Below are 19,573 nucleotides of genomic sequence, written 5' to 3' on the forward strand. Positions count from 1 at the left end.
CAGGACAAACAGAACGAGGCTTGTTATTTACGGGAACATAAGGAGGAACTGATTGAAGAGCTTGCCACTACCATAGTGCAGAAGGTATGTGATGCAGCTTTGCTGTTGTGAATTGTATTCTTTGGAATATTAAATGGCTAGAAGACAGCCCTGTAGTCTATCAAGGTTTGATTTAACTCACGCAAGATGATACATATCAGAAAAGGATTGAATGTGTATGTGTGGATGACAAGAATATCCAGGAGAGGAACCGCTCAATGGAAAATATCCTGCCTCCTGCTACAGCAGCTCCTGGGAAATTGGTCAGAAGACTGATTCTCCTGAATAGGTTTTAAAAACCTGGACCACCCCAGACAAATTGGAACTGTTGGCAAGTTTGTCAAAAGCTGCCTGTCAATGAGATCTGTTTCACTATAGAATAATTTCCCAAAGACCATTACAAATCAGACAGGGAAATGTGCATACATATATTACATAGAGCTGTGCGAGTAATCGAGGAAAAAAATTGTTCTGGAGCGATCTGAAATGAAAAATTTTCTTGGCAAAACAAAGCACCAAAAATTTCATTTGGGGTCAAATGAAACATTTTGCTTTGATTTTAGGCACTTTTAACTGCTTTTTAAAATTAAAACAAAGGAAATTTGGAAACATCATTGGAAGAGGACAGGGGAGCGTGTTCTCCTCTATAGCCTTGTGGCTAGAGCATTCACCTGGAAGGTGGTAGACTGGGGTTCAGATACCTAATCTGCCTGTATGGGGGCTCCCATATTGCAGATGAGTGCCCTAACCAGTGGGCTATTGGGTAACAGGTCACGTCCGCCTCCTCTTGCTGTTTTACGAATAGCACCTAAGTGCCTTTCTGAATCTAGCCTGAAAAAACCCTTCTGGCTGAATCTCTTTGGCGAATTTGTGTCAAAAATATTGCACCGAGCTCAAGTATTACAGAGAACAATCCTACACTTGCAGGGAGATGGATTAGATAAACTATTCAATCTTTTTTTGTCTGCAGATGAAGTAGATTTTCAAAGGTACATTTTCAAACACTTAGGGGGGAAGTGAAGGTAGCTATAAAATATATATGTAACAAATGAACAAAAGAGGAAGTTCACAGGAATGAATATAAATCAGAAGCTAGCAATTACAGACAATTAATAGGGAACGCAAAAGGACAGAAGGGAAAATCAGTGGCTAGCAGAGTTAAGGACCTAAACAAAGGGATTTTTAAAGTATATTAGGAACAAAAGGAATCCTAACTATGGTATTGGTCCATGACTAAATGAAAATGGTAGAATTGTCAATAATAATGCAGAATGATAGAATTGTCAATAATAATGCAGAACAGACCATGGTGTTCAGTGAATATTTCTGTTCTGTATTGGGGGGGGGGGGCGGCGGGGGAACAGATGATGTGATCTTATCAGATGATGGTGAAACACTTTCCATTCCATTCCACTCGGGAAGATGTTAAACAGCAGCTACTAAAACTGAGCATTTTTAAATCAGCAGCTCCGGACAATTTACCAAGAGTTTTAAAAGAGGTGGCCGAATAGATCATTTAGTATTAATGTTGATTTTCAAAACTCATGGAACATTGGGGAAGTTCTCGGAGACTAAAAGAAAGCTAATGTTGTGCCAATATTTTAAAATAGTAAATGCAACTATAGTAATTATAGTTCTGTTAGCCTCATATCGACCCCAAACAAGATAATGGAGCAGCTGACGCAAGCCTTGATTAAAGGAGGGTAAAATAATTAATTCCAATCAACATGGGTTTATAGAAAATAGAACCTGTCAAACTAACTTGAAATCTTTTTTTGGTAAGATTGCAAGTTTGGCTGATAAAGGTGATAGGGTTGATGTAATATACTTAGGCTTCTTTAAGGCATTTCGCGTGGTACCATATAACATTTTGATAAAGAACTAGAACAATATATAATTAACATGGCACCTATTAAATGGATTAAAAACTGGCTAACTGATAGGTCTCAACATGTAATTGTAAACGGGGAATCATCATTAAGTAGATGTATTTCTAGTGGAGTCCCGCAGTTCTTGGCCCCATACTAGTTGACATTAGTATTAATGACCTGGAAGAAAACATAGAAGCTGTTAGAAGAAGGAGCAGGTTGACCCAGAGGCTGATTGACTAGATGGGATCCTTTATTGCGATACTTGTTCCCCTCGACCCAATTGTCGAGTAAGCACTGGATTAGTTACAGCACACTCCTTTTATTTAAGTTAGTATGTAAATGCCTACATCTGGTACAACACCCGAAAAACGCTTATTAAGTAATAGAAACACCCATACAATTTGTATATCCACCCCCTCTATTGTTCACAACATTACGCATGTTATACAGGCATTTTTACCTTGAAAATACATTTCTTTGCAATAATTTGTTGCTACAAATTTCTTTAATCAGCAGTTCTCAGGGGAGGGAGGAAGGGGCCATGACCCAGGGCTCTCTTGTGTAGCTGGGAAAGAAGGGAGGGGGAGGTAACCCTTCTTTTACACAAAGGGTCTTTTTTTAGACAACTACATTTCTTATGCAGCTGCAAGGCTTATCAATTCTCAACAAGCAACAGGGAAGGGAAAAATATGGCAACTTATTTATTAAACAAAGAAATACTGCCTGTCTGTGCCTTTCTTCCCTAATGCCATGGCAGCATACCAGCAGCTTCCCAGGTCTTTACTTAAACCTAACATATCCCAACAGAATCATCACTGATAAAATTTTCAGATGACACAAAAATTGGGGGAGTGGTAAATAATGTAGAGGAAAAGTCACCAACACAGAGCAATCTGGATTGCTTGATAAACTGGATGCAAGCAAACAATATGTGTTTTAATATGGCTAAATGGATACATTTAAGAACAGAGAACATAGGCCATACTTACAGGATGGGGGACTGTATTCTGAAAAGCAGTGACTCTGAAAGATTTGAGGGTCATGATGGATGATCAGCTGAACATGAACTCCCAGTCCAACGCTGTGCCCAAAAGGGCTAATGCGTTCCTTGGATGAATAAACAGGGGAATCTCAAATAGGAGTAGAGAGGTTATTTTCTCTCTGTATTTGGCACTGGTGTGACCACTCCTGGAATTCTGTGTCCAGTTCTGGTGTCTGCAATTCAAGAAATATGTTGAAAAGTTGGAGAGGGTTCAGAGAAGTGTCACGAGAATGATTAAAGGAATTGAAACTGTGCCTTATAGTGTTCGGCCTTGTCTACACTGGCAAGTTTCTGCATAGTAAAGCAGCTTTCTGTGGTGTAACTCCTGAGGTGTACACACTGCCAAGGCACTTAGTGCGCAGAAACTGCACAGTTGCAGCGCTATAAAAAAACAACCCCAACAAGAGGCGTACAGCTTTCTGCGCCAGGGCTACAGTGCTGCAGTGCCAGTGTAGACACCGTGGTAGATTACAGCGCTGTCATTGGCCTCCGGGAGGTGTCCCACAATGCTGTGATTTGAACTCCACTGCCCTGCCCTCAGGTGACCAACCGTGAGCCCCACCTCTTAAATTCCTTGGGAATTTTGAAAGTCCCCTTCCTGTTTGCTTGATGACGCATGCAGTGGTCTCAGTGCATCTTTCCAGGTGACCACGCCTGCTCCACGCACCAGGTGATCCCCCGCTTGGAGCAATGCCGAGCTGCTGGACCTCATCAGCATTTGGGGAGAGGAGGCTGTCCAGTCCCAGCTGCGCTCCAGCCGTAGGAATTATGTTACTGATGGACAGATTTCATGATGCATGACAGAAAGGGGCCATGACCGGTGCAGTGCAGTGCAGGGTCAAAGTGAAGGAGCTGCGGAACGCCTACCACAAGGCACAGGAGGCAAACCACCGCTCCGGTGCTGCGCCCACGAGTTGCCAGTTCTACAAAGATCTGGAGTGGATGCTTTGGTGGCTCGCATGCCAGTCGAGAGTGGACTGAGCCAGGAAGAGAAAATCCTGGATGAGGATGTGGAGTGGGAGGGGGACCCAGAGGCAGAGGACGACTCGGAGGTCAGAGATGCATGCAGCCAGGAGCTCTTCTCTACCCCGGAGAAGGCCAGCCAGTCACAGCTGTCAGATCTTGGCAAAGCACAAACAGGAGAGGAGGCCCCCGGTAAGTGGCTTTGATCTTGGGAATTGCTGAAGCAAGTTGCTGGGGGCAGGAGGGTTGCAGAAAGCAGGCTTGTGTCTGTATGATGCTCTTACCACCACATGCCTAGTCTGAGCGGCGGAACAGGGTGTTGATTGATTCGCTCACTTCACAGGAATCTGCCTCAGAGATCTCCACGAAACTCTCATGGAGATACTGGGCAATCCACTGCCGCATGTTCTTTGGCAGAGCTGCTTTGTCCCATTAAGGGTAACTTTCCTGCGCCACTCTGCCGTCACGGGGGCAGGGACCATTGCTGCACACAGGGGAGCCACATAAGGGCCAGGGCAGAAGCTGCAGTATGGGGAAGACCCTCCCTCGATTCCCTGCTCACCCTCAGCAGCAAGATATCTTTCATAATGAACACAGCCTGTGGAAAATGTGGGGACAGTAATGATTATAAGGCCCCCCGTACAGTGCTGGCTCTCCCCAAGAGCCACATGCCCAGTGTACAGTACGGTCCTAGAACACTGATTTCCCCTGCCCCTGCGGTTACTCACCATTTTGGGGATCTTGTGGCTCATGTATGCTTGCCTAGGGTCAGCCAGTTAGTGACAGGTACGTGAATAGCGATTATAGCGGCTGTGTTTTAAATCACTGAATCAATGGTCTGTGGGTTGCAAACAATACTGCTTCTGTAAAATGTTGCATTTTGGCTTCACAGAGATGACCTTGGGAGCCCAGCCTCCCTCTTTGTTATCGCCGGCTGAATGGCTGCGCAGAATTAGAAAGTGGCCACGAAGAACTAAAGAGGATTTTCTGTGTGATGTCATGATGCACGCTGCGGCCGAGAAACAAGAATTGAAGGAGTAGTGGGACAGCGAGAAGAGGGACCGAAAGGAGAAAGTGGTGTGCCAGAACGAAGCCATGGAGCAGTTCTTAAATGTTATGGAGTGCCAAGCGGACACGCTCCAGGCGCTACTAGCACTGCAAACCAAGCAGCTCCACACCCACCCTCCCCTGCAGCCGCTGTCACAAAACTCTTTCCCGTGTACCCCCCAGACACCGCCAACACACTCTTAACCTCCTGACTCCAGTCTGTACCCACTGCTTTCCATTCCTGCCCCGTCACAGTGCAGCCCTGTGGACAAGGTTGCATATGATACCTGGACATACACAAATCTTTAACCATCCCGGAACTCGACCTCTGTCTGGGACCCTCCCTTCCCCCTCCCCCACAGTGCTGATGTGTTCTTTTGTTTGTCTCTGTCCTCCAGTTGTTGTTTTTTAATAAAAGAATTGTTTTGGTTTGAAAGCAATCTTTATTCCATTAATTGAAAGCAAACGGAGCTCTGCAAAGCAACAGGCAATTTTCTTAAACCTTCACAATGCATCGTCTGCACCAATCACAATCACCTCCCAGCAATACAAGCACTGCACTCCTGAGCATAGCAACAAATATTAGTGGCTTTCAACTTCAAATTGCTGCCTCAAGGCATCCCTGATCCTTATGGCCCCATGCTGCGCCCCTCTAATAGCCCTAGTCTTTGGCTGTTCAAATTCAGCCTCCATGCGCTGAGCCTCAGTGGTCCAGCCCTGAGTGAAGCTTTCACCCTTCCCTTCACAAATATTATGGAGCGTACAGCACGCGGCTATAAGCATAGGAATATTGTCATCAGCCAGGTCCAACCTCCCATATAGGCAGCGCCAGTGGGCCTTTAAACAGCCAAAAGCACACTCAACAGTCATTCTGTACTTGTTCAGCCTGTTTTTGAACCACTCCTTGCTGCTGTCAAGGTTCCCCGTGTATGGCTTCATAAGCCACAGCATTAAGGGGTAAGCAGGGTCTCCCAGGATTACAATGGGCATTTTGACTTCCCCTACGGTGATTTTCTGGTCCGGGAAGAAAGTCCCTGGTTGCAGCTTCCTAAACAGGGCAGTGTTCCAAAAGATATATGCGTCATGCACCTTTCCGGACCAGCCTGCATTAATGTCCGTGAAACACCCACGGTGATCCACAAGCACTTGGAGAACCATAGAGAAATACGCCTTCCGATTAATGTATCGGTGGCAGGGTGGTCTGGTGCCAAAATTGGAATGTGTGTGCCACCTATGCCCCTCCACAGTTAGGGAAGCCCATTTGTGCAAAGCCATCCTCAATGTCACACATGTTGCCCAGAGTCACGGTCTTTCAGGGCAGGATGTGATTAATGGCCCTGCCCACTTCCGTCAACATGAGTCCAAAGGTCAACTTTCCCACTCCGAACTGGTTAGCAACTGATCGGTAGCTGTCTGGAGTAGCCAGCTTCCACAGTGCAATTGCCCCGTGCTTCTCCAACAACAGAGCAGCTCTCATTTTCGTGTCCTTGCGCCGCAGGGCTGGGGTGAGCTCATCACACAGTTCCATGGATGTGGTTTTACTCATCTGAAAGTTCTGCAGCCACTGCTCTTCATCCCAGACGTGCATCACGATGTGATCCCACCACTCAGTGCTTGTTTCCCGAGCCCAAAAGCGGCGCTCCACTGTGGTCACTGCCTCCATGAATGCCACAAGCAATCTCATGTCGTAGCTACTACATGTGGCGAGATCAATGTAGAACTCTTGCCTTTGTAGTTTAAGGAATAACTCCACTGTAACTCGTGATGTGTTAGAGCGAGCAGCATATTGGTCAACAGTGCGGGATCCATTCCTGCAGACCGAAGAGGCAGAGCATGCAGTACACAAACCGTTGAAAGATGGCGCCGAATGTGGACAGAAGCACAGGGGTTGCTGGGATGCGAAGCAATGCATCACAGGGCATTGGGACAGAACCCAGGATGCCTGCGACTACCTCCGCCTTCCCACAATTCTTAGTGGCAGAAGAGGAAGAAATGCTCTGTGGGATAGCTGCCCAGAGTGCACTGCTCCAAATACCGCTACAAGTGCTGCAAGTGTGAACACGCTATTGCGCAGGCAGCTGACAGTGTGAACACACAACAGCAGTTTCCCTTCAGCGCTCTTTGAGTGGCGATGTAGCTGCCAGCGATGTAGCTCTGCCAGTGTAGACATACCCTTAGACTCAAGGAGATCAACCAGTTCCGTTTAACAAAGAGAAGATTAAGGGGTGACTTGATTATAGTCTTTAAGTACCTCCATGGGGAACAAATATTAGAAAATGGGCTCTTCAGTCTAGCAGACAAAGACTTAACATAATCCAATTGCTGGAAGTTGAAACTATACAAATTCAGACCGGGAAATAAGGTGTACATTTTTAACAGTCAAGGTAATTAACCATTGGAACAATTTACCAAGGGTTGAAGTGGTTTTTCATCAGTGGCAATTTTTATATCAAGATGGGATGTTGTTCTAAAACATATGCTCTTGTTCAAACAGGAATAAATTCAGAGAAGTTCAATGGACTGTGTTATGCAGGAAATCAGACTAGATGATCACAGTAGTCCTTCCAGCCTGAGAATCTATGAATCTAAGGAAATGGTGCTTAAGCACCTAACTCCCGTTAAAAGTCAATAGGAGTTAGGTGTACTTTTGAAATCAAGCCCATATCCTTTATTCTATGATTCCATACCAATATTCATCTACTTATGCATTCTTATTCTTAGAAAATGTATACTTGGCTTCCAGATATAGATCACATTAAGTACCATTGGTGGGCTATAGATTTCCATATTGTTTTAATTCAGCTCTGGTGTTCCTACAGATATTAGATAATGACTTTATTGTAACTCTCTTGTGCACTTGCAAACCCTCTGACTTCAGATAAGAAGAAATAAGTGCAGGTTGTGAAAATCAAACTTGAATTAGCTGGGGCCGAAGCTAAAGGAAACTCAAACTTTCTATTCCACGCTGTTCATCTTGACACAGCCAATGCATTTTGAGCCATATGGCTCTGGCAGTACTTTCCAGTAACCTTTTTTTCTCTCTCTCTGTTTCAACCCTACAGATTATAAGAAAGCAAAAAAGTAAAGCTGAGCAGGCGGAGGCTGATTTTAATTGGCCACAGTCCAGAAGCAGCGATCTGGCATCTGTTGCTGTTTCAGATCAGAGCATGCTGACTTTTCCGGGCAGTCGCAGGGGATCCTACACATTATGGGTGAGTGACCAAACTCAACCATCTAAATTTTCTGCTGCAAGAAAGTGGAAAATAGAGATAGTAGAGATGGGCATGCTGACTAGAATGTTAAATGCAAATATACAAAACATGAGCATTAAATCCAAAGAGTAAATGTTGTTTGCATACCACAATCTGATGATCAGGTGAGATGTAGGGCCCTTGGTCATTCCTGTCACACTACCGCTCTCTTCCAACACGCTCTATGCCAGCTTTATGTCAGTGAAGCTTTCCTCACTGCAAGAGGAATGTTCTCTTGGGCCATTTTTGTTAAGTTTTCATCCACTTGGCACTTGTAGCAGACCACAGAATGCAGCCCAGGGAATTTTTTTCATTATCATCAATCATCACAGCAAACAGTGGGGGAACAGATGATGATGTGCCTGGATGGTAAATGTTGAGGATCATTTTGAAAATCCCCACTCTGGCACGGCTGCCCCTACTTTTCTTTCACAGGGCGAACAGGGACTGTGTTCTAGAGCAGTGGTTCTCAAAGCCGGTCCGCCGCTTGTTCAGGGAAATCCCCTAGCGGGCCGGGCCGGTTTGTTTACCTGCCGTGTCCGCAGGTTCGGCCAATTGCGGCTCCCACTGGCCACGGTTCGCCGCTCCAGGTCAATGGGGGCTGCGGGAAGGGCGGCCAGCACATTCCTCAGCCCGCGCCACTTCCCGCAGCCCCCATTGGCCTGGAGCGGCAAACTGCAGCCACTGGGAGCTGAAACTGTGGACGCGGCAGGTAAACAAACCGGCCTGGCCCGCCAGGGGCTTTCCCTGAACAAACGGCGGCCCTAGTTTGAGAACCACTGTTCTAGAGTATCCTCTGGACTGAGAGAAATGAATAAGTTTCAAGCTAGTCTTTTCCAATGTATATACTACTACTTTGTCCACTGAAGTCAATAGGATCCTTTCCAGTTATTCCACTGTGCTCTGGATCAGCCATACAAGGGGTGGGTGATTTAAACCGTAATATCGGGACTCTCTCTACACACACTGAGGTGTGCAAAAAGATACAGACACAACTTTGTGCCTACATTTTTTTCATTGCAGACCTTGAGCCTCTTTTTTGCAGTGGAGACCTCCTACTATATTGGGGATGTGGGTTTTTGGGGGAGGAGGGCGCAAATTCTTAATGTTCACCATTAAGTCCAAACTTGTGTTAGCTTCAGTGGAAACAAGATTTGATCCTTGGTGCTTTTTTCTCTAAAAAGCAACAGAGGGTCCTGTGGCACCTTTAAGACTAACAGAAGTATTGGGAGCATAAGCTTTCGTGGGTAAGAACCTCACTTCTTCAGATGCATAAGCTTTCGTGGGTAAGAAGTGAGGTTCTTACCCACGAAAGCTTATGCTCCCAATACTTCTGTTAGTCTTAAAGGTGCCACAGGACCCTCTGTTGCTTTTTACAGATTCAGACTAACACGGCTACCCCTCTGATACTTTTCTCTAAAAGAATTTTTGAAGCTTGGTTTGCTGTATTTTGAGTCTGTTAAATGTTATTTCTTGTTTTGTGAGCTGTTAACACAAGTCTAAATGTTGATTTGTATTTTGTTTCCTAGCTCTCTAAACAAATAAACTAAACACAGCTGCAGAGTACCGTGTAGGCCCCATGTTATATTACAGAGTGTTTTCCCCTCCTTTTGCTTATTTTCTCAGCAAAACATTGTTAGCACCTGCTAGGCAATGAAGAAAATCTACACAGGCTACAATAGTAAGATTTCAGTTACAGCAATAAGGGAAAGTGGGTGAAAATAAGCATCAGTAGTTTCTTTGGATTGGATGTTTTATGTTGAGAGATTCATTTCCCTTTTTAGACTCCCTTGTGACACTTCCCAGGTGTACCCTGGTCTGTGAGACATCTCATTAGTGAAAACAAGTAAAAGTTTATTTAGTGTATAGAGATACAAGTGATAGCAAGTAGATGAACTGGAAACAAATGGTTGCCTATAGAAAAAAATCATAACACGCATTGTAGAACTAGACTTACTTACTTTGCTACTTACCTGTCTTACAGAGCAGTGCTCACCTGAAGTCTTTCCACCTTTTTACAGCCACGTTTGGCAGTGACCCTCCATTCATAAGACAAGTCACTCTGTCAGCTGTCTTCTCAGTGAAAGGTCCCAGGTGCCTGTTTGCACTCCAGATATATTAGAACAATCCATTGTCCTTATTCATAAAGTGGTTATTTCCTGTATACTCCTTCCTTGTAGATTTCACAAACACTTTATCAGCATGTGGCTCAGGCTGCAAATAGGCATATACTGGAACACACAATGACCAGACGGGAGGATAAATGTCTGTTACCCCCTGCCTAAAAGGAACCTTCTGAGACATGCCACCTTCTGGATACTGCCTTAACATAATTTTCAGCATGTGCACATAACTTCATAATAATTATCATCTGTACAGACATTTCTCAATGATTATGATGACCAGTGGGCTACTGGCTGTTGGTAGAGACCTCACACCATCCTTTAGTGACACATTGTGCATATATCTGACCCAGGGGATCCCTGTGAAACTGTATGTATGTATCCCTCTGCCCTGTTCCTCCATCACACCCCTCTTATGATTCTACAAGCATATCAGACACCGTGATATCCAACTATTGGACAGCTTGTTTGTGACACCATGTTGGGGGCTGAAAAAAAAGTAAATCCGCCACTGAGTCAATGAGAGTTTTGCCTCGGGAACAAAAGGAATGCTCTGTTCAAATCTTCAGGTATTATTTTAAAAGTTTTTAATAGCAAACTGAATCCTGCTGTTCCTTTGCATTTAGAGAACTCAACATGCAATCAATACACGTTGGGATTCAGTACAGAAATAGCAGACAAGGTCATATCCCTATTTTTGTAATTTCACTTCAGTGAAACTCTTCTTTGTTTTCGGTTGTACTAGACTTGGTGGAGAAATTTGGACAGATAAAACTGGTCGTGTTAAAGTTGGTCCCTTTATAATAACCAGCTACAAATCTTTAACTGCCATCAGTTTGTATTGGCTATTTAGACGTGATGGAGGCCATATAAGAATTTGAATAGAACAGAAGTAAGCCTGTCCATCTGGATTCTATTGAAACTCTAATCTACCCTCAAATCAGCAAAACAGAGCTCTGAGTTCCCAGTGAATACTTGTGGAACCTGTGGCTGCAAAGTGCCTCACATGGAGCAAGCAGAGAGCGGTCAGTGGCCACATGGTTCTGAATAAGAGCTGTGCTTCGCAAAGATATGAGCAGCAGAGGAGACCTGCATCTGTCTGCAGACTCAAGACTGAATTGCATTCGTTTACAAGTTCTCCTTTGAGAAGGTTATCTTAATTTACTAGAAACTAGATACTAGAAACTTAATTTTTTGTTCTTAAATGAAAGCGTAAATTCTACAGAAATTGACATTTAGGTGCACATGCTCACTAGAGAAAGCTTCACACTGATCAGTGATAAGTGAGATTATATATGCACAAACTAAAAAGGCTGTGACCAGTCTAATAGAAGCAGTTTCAGCCTCTTCAGCTCACGCCTCTTTCAGAGCCATCCCAGACAGAGTATTATCAGGACCAGAGCGGTATACATAGACTCATCTCCTAATAAGTATTTTGTAGGCAGAGTTTCTTCTGTTTAGGAATTTCTTCACAACCAACCAAATTCCTGGGTGAAGCAAGCAAAAGCAGGTTAGATTAAATCAAGTGGAACAAGAATGTGAACAGGGAATGAAAGATGCACAGAGTACGGGAGAGAGATAGGACAACTATCTTTTTTGTAATGCAAAACTGGCAAATTACCTTAGGTGCAAAAAGTGTATTCCTTTTGTATGTAAGATGGTAACACATTGAATTTAATCAGGATGATAGACCTAATCATACAGTTGTTTAAACAGATTGCATGCTACAGCAGAAGGCATTAAAAATCCACATTTACCCACACAGTTTATTACAGATATCACCTATCTAAGTATAGAGGGAAATTGTTATAGTCTTAAATATCACTGTATTCTAACTGATGTGAAATGCTGACTTTTAATGTCAACCACTGTACATGTCTGATCTGTGTCTGCTGGAAAATGCCGTTGGGCTGTCTGCATGACCTCCCCAATTGTCCAAAATTGCTTGTTTCTAAATAATTGTTAGTTTAGTTAAGACAGCATTTTATCGTTCTAATATAAATAGTGTATGAATACAGCCCAAGTTATAAATCAAGGGCAACAGAGTAAATAGAAACAGACTGTCTGACATATTTGACTGTTTTGATTTTGGAAAAATGTGTTGATCTCCATATATATGTATTTTTAAAAGCATCTCTTCTGAAATATATTCTAATTGCTTAATTGTAAGTACTATGCTGTGCCACTAGCTATAAAATACCTTCTTTCTTCCCAAATTTCCTCAAAGTCCCATGCCAACGTTAAATTGCTGATGTAAGACTGAATGTTGTATTCCTTGTGTCCCATAAAAAGAGATGGATGACTCCATCTGTTTGTCATTAGCACTGTTTGGCGCAATAGACAATGTTAAGATGTCAGGAATTTTGAACAAGGGACAGGTTATTTTGTATCCTTTCAATATATTCCATTACTATAAGTCACTGCAACTTAAAGCAAACAACCATTTGGTGTACTGACGGAATGCAGGCATCCCAATGTGCTGTAACTGGTATATAAGTGGTCTTTATATTTTGGCTAAAATAATGCTAATGTAAATAGAAATTCATTCATAATTTAGTGTATTTAAAACAGCTAGGAATATAGGAAAGAGGAGTATTTCATTAAAATCCACATTATTGGTGCAGTCCAGGGGAAACAGAAATGTGCCAGTTAAACTAATTATGTGAGAAATCAGGGAATCGAACTACTGTATTAAAAATTGCAGGTCACTTGTGGCTCAGGTTCATCAACATGTTTTAACATTTTGGTTCGGTTCTGGTTCAGACGCTAACTTAGAATGATGGTTCGATAACCATTTCAATCACGTTGAACCTGTTTGAACCAGTTCAAGTACATTTCCTGCAGATTAATGTCACACACACTTATGCTTGCGTTATGCTTGTAACTTCTAGCAAAAGAATACAATGATAAATATTTCCTTATAGAAAAATTGTTTTAAAACAAGTTATTTGTACGCATTAGTAAAATTTCCTCCAGAACTGTCAGTCATATTTTGACCACTGAAGTGACAAAATAAATTTCAGTCCAGAAAATGCCCTTTCTACATTGACTTGCAGAGCAGGAACCAAGCCCTCAGTGGGGGAAGGGAGGTGTTCTGGGAGTTATAGTTCCCTTCTATGGGCAGTCCTCAAGTGGGCATGACAGGATAACTACCAATCCCAGAACCCCTCTCTACCTCACCACCTTAAATGGCTTCTTGGGAAGTTTAGTCTCTCCCCCTCCTCTCTCTCTCTAGGGGTGGAGTAGAGAGAGACCCTTCCTCAGGAAACCCAAAAGACCCTCCCCTGGGATTATTGAACCTGTGATTTTGAACTAGTTACAGATTTTTGGTTTTTTTGGGTTTGGTTCCAGTTCAGGTTCATTGCAACTCGGAGGTTTTCAGTTCGGATTCAGTTTCCAGTTCACTCAAAAACCCTCTCTGAACTGGTTTTCAGGTTTGGGTTCGGTTTGACTCCCTGTGAGGAATATAATATACTGAGAGTTATTTACCTGTTTAAATGATTTGCTTGAGAAAAAGAAGGAGCCAAAAACCTGCAGTCCTTACTTGGCTCTTATTCAAACAAAATACCCGTTGAAATCAGCGGAAGCCGTATGCTCAGCACCTCTTAGCATTTGCCCCAAACTTTATACAAAGCATTAAAACATTTCAAAGAAAGTGGATCCTATTTAGCAGACATAACAGAGCAGGACAGCAGCATGGAGCAAAGAAAGGATTACAAAGCAGGAAATATATGCCAGCTAACACCGATTCACATCTTCTAACTACTATAGATCATAAACCATGCTATAGAAATACATGTAAAATGTATTCTATAAATATAAAAATACAGATAAAATATAAACAGGTTTTTAAACGTAATTTGGTATCTATTGTTTAGAATAATTGAAATGTATTCTACAGAATGTGTTGCATGGACATTCTCCCAATTACCTGGGTGCCAATCACCTGGATTTCAATGTGTTAGCTCCTGTCAGTTTCCTCCTTATGAAAGTCAGCAGCAGCACCTCCTCCTCACTGAAGCCCAGCACAGAACATGAAATTAACAGCAAATTACTTACTTTTGAAAAAAAAATGGTAATTACAAGATGCTCATCCCTCAGTTAAAGGATTGTATAGGATGAGGATTTTATCTCTTGTATCTAGATGCTGAAGTACAGTGAAATAAGAGAGGGATGAGAAAATAAAACAAAAGTGACTGTCACCTTCCTAGAATTCAGTCAGATGTGCTTGGAATATTTTCTTTTAATCCTCATTTTAGCTTCCAGATAGAAACAAAAGACGTTATCAAATGATGAATGAACTACCCATTCTTCCATTCTTTTCTTTTTTGGGGTGGAGGGGGGGAAGGAGAGAACAAAAGATACAAATATCAATTTATCTCCCCTGAAAATATTCAGGTAAATAAAAATACTCCTGTTGATCCCATATAAATACATTCCAAAATATGCCCATAGAACATTAACCCCTCATTCAGACATTGTAAGAGCGATTTTAAAACATTGATGTTACACTGACGGTCCTTTATATAGTTTATTTATAATCCTGGGTTCACTAACATTCGCTCTCCAATAGTGTTATAGCAGTGAGCTTTATAAAGTGTACACTGGTATTCATTAAGTGATAGGAGGCATTGCGTGCGGACAGTGTTACCAGTGTCCCTCCAATCAGTTAAGAACCACACTGTCTTCTTCTTATGTTGAAGCTCCCAATGAACCAGTCTGTTTATAGAAAAAGCGGTGCCATTCCAATACGGTCAGTTCTGTAATTATTCATTAGGAACTATGTCAAGAGAGAAAATTGGAGTGAGGATGTAAGTGCCTGGTATTTCTTTTTCTAACAATATTCTTACAGCAGAATGCCACTAGATAGGATTTTACAGGAAGAGAGTAGACTCATCACAGCAAAGTGTCTGAAAATTTCTGTCAATACTATAACCTTAGTTTCCAATCTATGACATATTGTACCAAGATTCTACAGTGATTTGCACCTTGAAACAACCAAAGAAGAAAAAAATATATGCAGTTCACATAACTGAATGACATGTTTGGTTACAGTGCCACCTGCTGATGTATTTATTTATTGCTGGTGAATGAAGGTTGATGTACTTTTTAAAATTTACTCCATTTTGGCTAGGAAGCTTTATAGTTAGTTTTTTATAAAAATTGTAAAACTGATAATTATTGATCCACTTGGAGAAACAGAACTTTTGGCTAAAAAAAGAGAAAAAAATGAACCAAGGTAGTTAAGTCCCAGGCAGACTGCGAAGAGCTACAAAAGGATCTCTCAAAACTGGGTGACTGAGCAACAAAATGGCAGATGAAATTCAATGTTGATAAATGCAAAGTAATGCATATTGGAAAACATAATCCCAACTATACATATAAAATGATGAGGTCTAAATTAGCTGTTACCACTCAGGAAAGAGATCTTGGAGTCACTGTGGATAGTTCTCTGAAAACATCCACTCAATGTGCAGCAGCAGTCAAAAAAGTGAACAGAATGTTGGGAATCATTAAGAAAGGGATAGATAATAAGACAGAAAATATCATATTGCCTCTATATAAATCCATGGTAGAGATTAATAAGACTGGGACTTTTCAGCTTGAAAAAGAGACAGGTTAGGGGGAATATGATAGAGGTCTATAAAATCATGACTGGTGTGGAGAAAGTAAATATGGAAGTGTTATTTACTCCTTCTCATAACACAAGAACTAGGGGGCACCAAATGAAATTAATAGGCAGCAGGTTTAAAACAAATAAAAAGAAGTATTTTTTCACACAACGCAGTCAACCCGTGGAACTCCTTGCTAGAGGATGTTGTGAAGGCCAAGACTATAACAGGGTTCAAAAAAGAACTAGATAAATTCACGGATGATATGTCCATCAATGGCTTTTAGCCAGGATGGGCAGGGATGGTGGCCCTAGCCTGTTTGCCAGAAGCTGGGAATGGGTGACAAGGGATGGATCACTTGATGATAACATGTCTGTTCATTCCTTCTGGGGCACCTGGCATTGGCCACTGTCTGAAGACCGGATACTGGGCTAGGTGGACCTTTAGTCTGACCCAGTATGGCCATTCTTATTTCTGTGTGTTGCTTGGTGTGGTAGGTGCCCCAACCGCAATTCAGCTTGGCCAACTGCGAAGAGCCCATTGCTATGGTACATGGCTAATCTTGCTATAGATCAAGCAGACACTCTCTGCCTTTAATACCTACATTTATTATTATTTTTATTTGTATTACTGTAGCATCCTGGTGTCCTAGTCATGGACCAGGACACAATTGTACTAGCTACTGTACAAACATGGAACAGTCTTTCGCCACTAAAATCAAACATTATACACTCAATAAATTTTTTAAAAGCACGTAAGTCCCATTTTCAAAAATTGACATAAGAGCCTAAATCTTACTGAAAATCAGTGGGACGAAGGACAGATTTTTAAAGATATTTAGCTGCCTAAAGATACAGATAGGTGGCTACTGAGATTTTCAAAAGCCCCTATACACCTGATTCCCATGTGTGCCTAATACCTTTAAAAATTTGGCCCTAAGTTCCTAGGTGTCCAAGTCATTCTTTCAAAATGGGACTTATGGATTGTCTGCATGGTGGGGTAATGTGCATTACTGGGGTGTGATTTCTAAAGCACACTAACATGTTGCTCATTAATTGATCTGTGTAGACCCTGCTGGTGTGCACTAAAGGTTCCTTAGGGCACTTTAATATAGTGCTGTAATGTATGTACCAAACTCAAGTAACAATACTTGTCACAGGGGATGCTGCAGGATTAAGGAGAATGAATCTTATTCCTAGATTGTAGAGCCACTTTATAGCCACTACTGCAGATTCAAAGCTTCAGTAGCCTCTGCTTGGGTTACATCTCCTTTAGGTGGGGCACAGTGCCAGTAGATCCACATAGTTGCAGATATGTCAGGCTCAGCCCCAACCACCTTTCTGCATCTGTGTATAAAGATGCACACCCAGGCGCCAGCCCTTACCTGAGCTCCTTAAATCCCATCCCATAATACTTTGGTCCTACTATGACTAATGGCATCTGTTGATTTGCCACTAAATGCATAACTCAAGTTGCCCTCACCATTAATTGTGGAGGAACCAAAAGCAGATCCCAAATCATCCATGCACGTCATATTACAGAAATTGAACCTGTTGACACGTGTTCTAGCTAAATGCCTGCTTCTGTGTTCTGAATGCTGAAGAAGCCATTTAGCTGAAGTATCTCTTGGCCAAATTTAGTCTGTTTTCTTCTCATCTCAGGACAAGCTTCTCTTCCCCTTTCTTCCTACACTGGACATGAGTGCTGACTCCTTTTTATCTATAGCTGTCTGGGTTTCTAGTGCTTGCACCAGTGATTTTAACTGTTACCAATTTCAATTATCCCCCTGGTTATCTTAATAAAACACAATCTTATTACCTAGCTTCTAACCCCAATCTAAAACTGACATCAGCAATGTGAAATAGCTTCACAAGGGCTTTTTAGAATGCAGTCAGCTCCATTGAATTCAAACCTCTCCCGATCCAGGAGTAAATGGAGCTTCGAATAAAGCAGCGTGGAGTGCTGGTTCGGCAGCAAGCTGTTAGGTCATGATGGATGGACTTGTTCTCTTCTGAGCTCTGCATGGCTTTCTTCTGTCCTTGAGCCCTTTGGGACATCACGTGGCATCACCAAAAGGAGGAAGGGAAGGAGTAGCTCCGGCAGAGCAACCTGAGGCAGATACTGATGCCCAAGGAGCCTACATAAGGAGCAGAGAAGGGACGAAAGCGGCCTGACACGAGGCTGGGCTGAGGCACCTTTCTCCATCATGCTCTTGGTGGGGGTTTCCTGGGGAACAGCAGTTGTGGTTGCATAGCAGCAGCCGCTTCCTCTTCCTGGAGGCAGCACAAGCAGCTTCCTCAGACCACTCTACCAGAGCTCCTTCCCCCTCCTCAGGGCTGATGTGTCCTGGAGCTCCTGCAGCACCCAGGATGCCTTCTTCCTCTTGCCCTTTATGGGGGCTCGTTGGGTAGGGTTACCATATCTGAACTTTCAAAAAGAGGACACTCCATTGGGGGGTAGCCCTGCCCCCTAGCCACTCCCTCCCACTTCCCGCCCCTTGACAGCACCCCCAGAACCCCCGACCCATCTAACCCCCCCCTGCTCCCTGTCCCTGACTGTCCCAACCCCTCTCCACACTCCTGTCCCCCTGACAGCCCCCCCAGAACCCCCGACCCATCTAACCCTCCCTGTCCCTGACTGTCCCAACCCCTCTCCACACCCCTGCCCCCCTGACAGCCCCCCCAAACTCCTGACCCATCCAACCCCCCCCGCTCCCTGTCCCCTGACTGCCCCCCTTCTCCAACTCCCCAGCCCCCTTACCGTGCCGCTCGGTTTAGAGCAGGTGTCTGGCTCCGCACCCCAAGGAGCGCCCCGCCCGAGCGCTGCCGGGCAGCGTGCTTAGGCTGTGGAGGAGGGGAGAAGCGGGGGAGGGGGTCTGGCCGCCGCTGCCAGCCCCGCCACCGCGTTCCCTCACAGGCGCACAGCCCCGCCCCCCAGCACTGCCGGGCGGCGTGGTAAGGCTGCAGGGGATGGGGGGAGCCGGGAAGGGGCTTTGGCTGCCGAGGCCCCAATGCGAGCGGCGCTCAGCCGCCCTGTCAGCTGCTTTTCGGTTGATAAATAGCCGACGGGGGGAAATCCCGGACATTTTTAGATTTTTAGAAATCCCCCCCGGACGGCTATTTAAAGAGCGAAAAGCCGGACATGTCCAGGGAAACCCGGACGTATGGTAGCCCTATAGTTGGGGACACCAACAGCAGCTGCCTCATAATGAGGCTCCTACAGGGTTTGTGGTCCCCTTTCCACTCCTGCTCATGAGCAGCTGTCTTGGGCTACTCTAGAGTGGCAGCAGCAACAGGCAGCTGGGGATTACCCAGGGAAGTCCCAAGGAAGCCGTAAGAAGCAGCAACACCATAAAATAAGGAAAAGGGCCGAAAGTAAGCTGTGTGGGGCCTTCCTTTCGGTGACGGATGCAGAGTATTTTGGGGGGGAGCCTGCCTCTTTGTGGGTGAAGGAGGGGCAGCAAAAAGCCTATGCACCACTGAAGTCCATGTAAGCCCTATTTGGGGGATTTAGATGGTGAGAAGGCCTTGTGCTGGGTGTCTGCCGAGGAGTGAATTTCCCCCTCTGTGCAGAAGAGGAGGAGTTTAGGGAGGGGGCTGGATTTAATTATCTGTGTCATGAATAT

At 43.8% G+C, this 19,573-nt stretch overlaps 1 protein-coding gene across 2 annotated transcripts in view; it reads left to right on the forward strand.

Annotated features, from left to right (window-relative positions):
* The window catches only part of MYRIP (myosin VIIA and Rab interacting protein), a 353,060-nt gene that overhangs the window by 278,101 nt on the left and 55,386 nt on the right, over positions 1-19,573 (forward strand). For both annotated transcript variants that reach the window (XM_065399403.1, XM_065399404.1), the window contains exons 6-7: positions 4-84; positions 8,025-8,174. In XM_065399403.1, the coding sequence (XP_065255475.1) occupies positions 4-84; positions 8,025-8,174 (231 nt within the window). The remainder of the gene's footprint in view (positions 1-3; positions 85-8,024; positions 8,175-19,573) is intronic.

This window comes from Emys orbicularis, chromosome 2 (assembly GCF_028017835.1).
Source record: "Emys orbicularis isolate rEmyOrb1 chromosome 2, rEmyOrb1.hap1, whole genome shotgun sequence".
Lineage (NCBI taxonomy): Eukaryota > Metazoa > Chordata > Testudines > Emydidae > Emys > Emys orbicularis.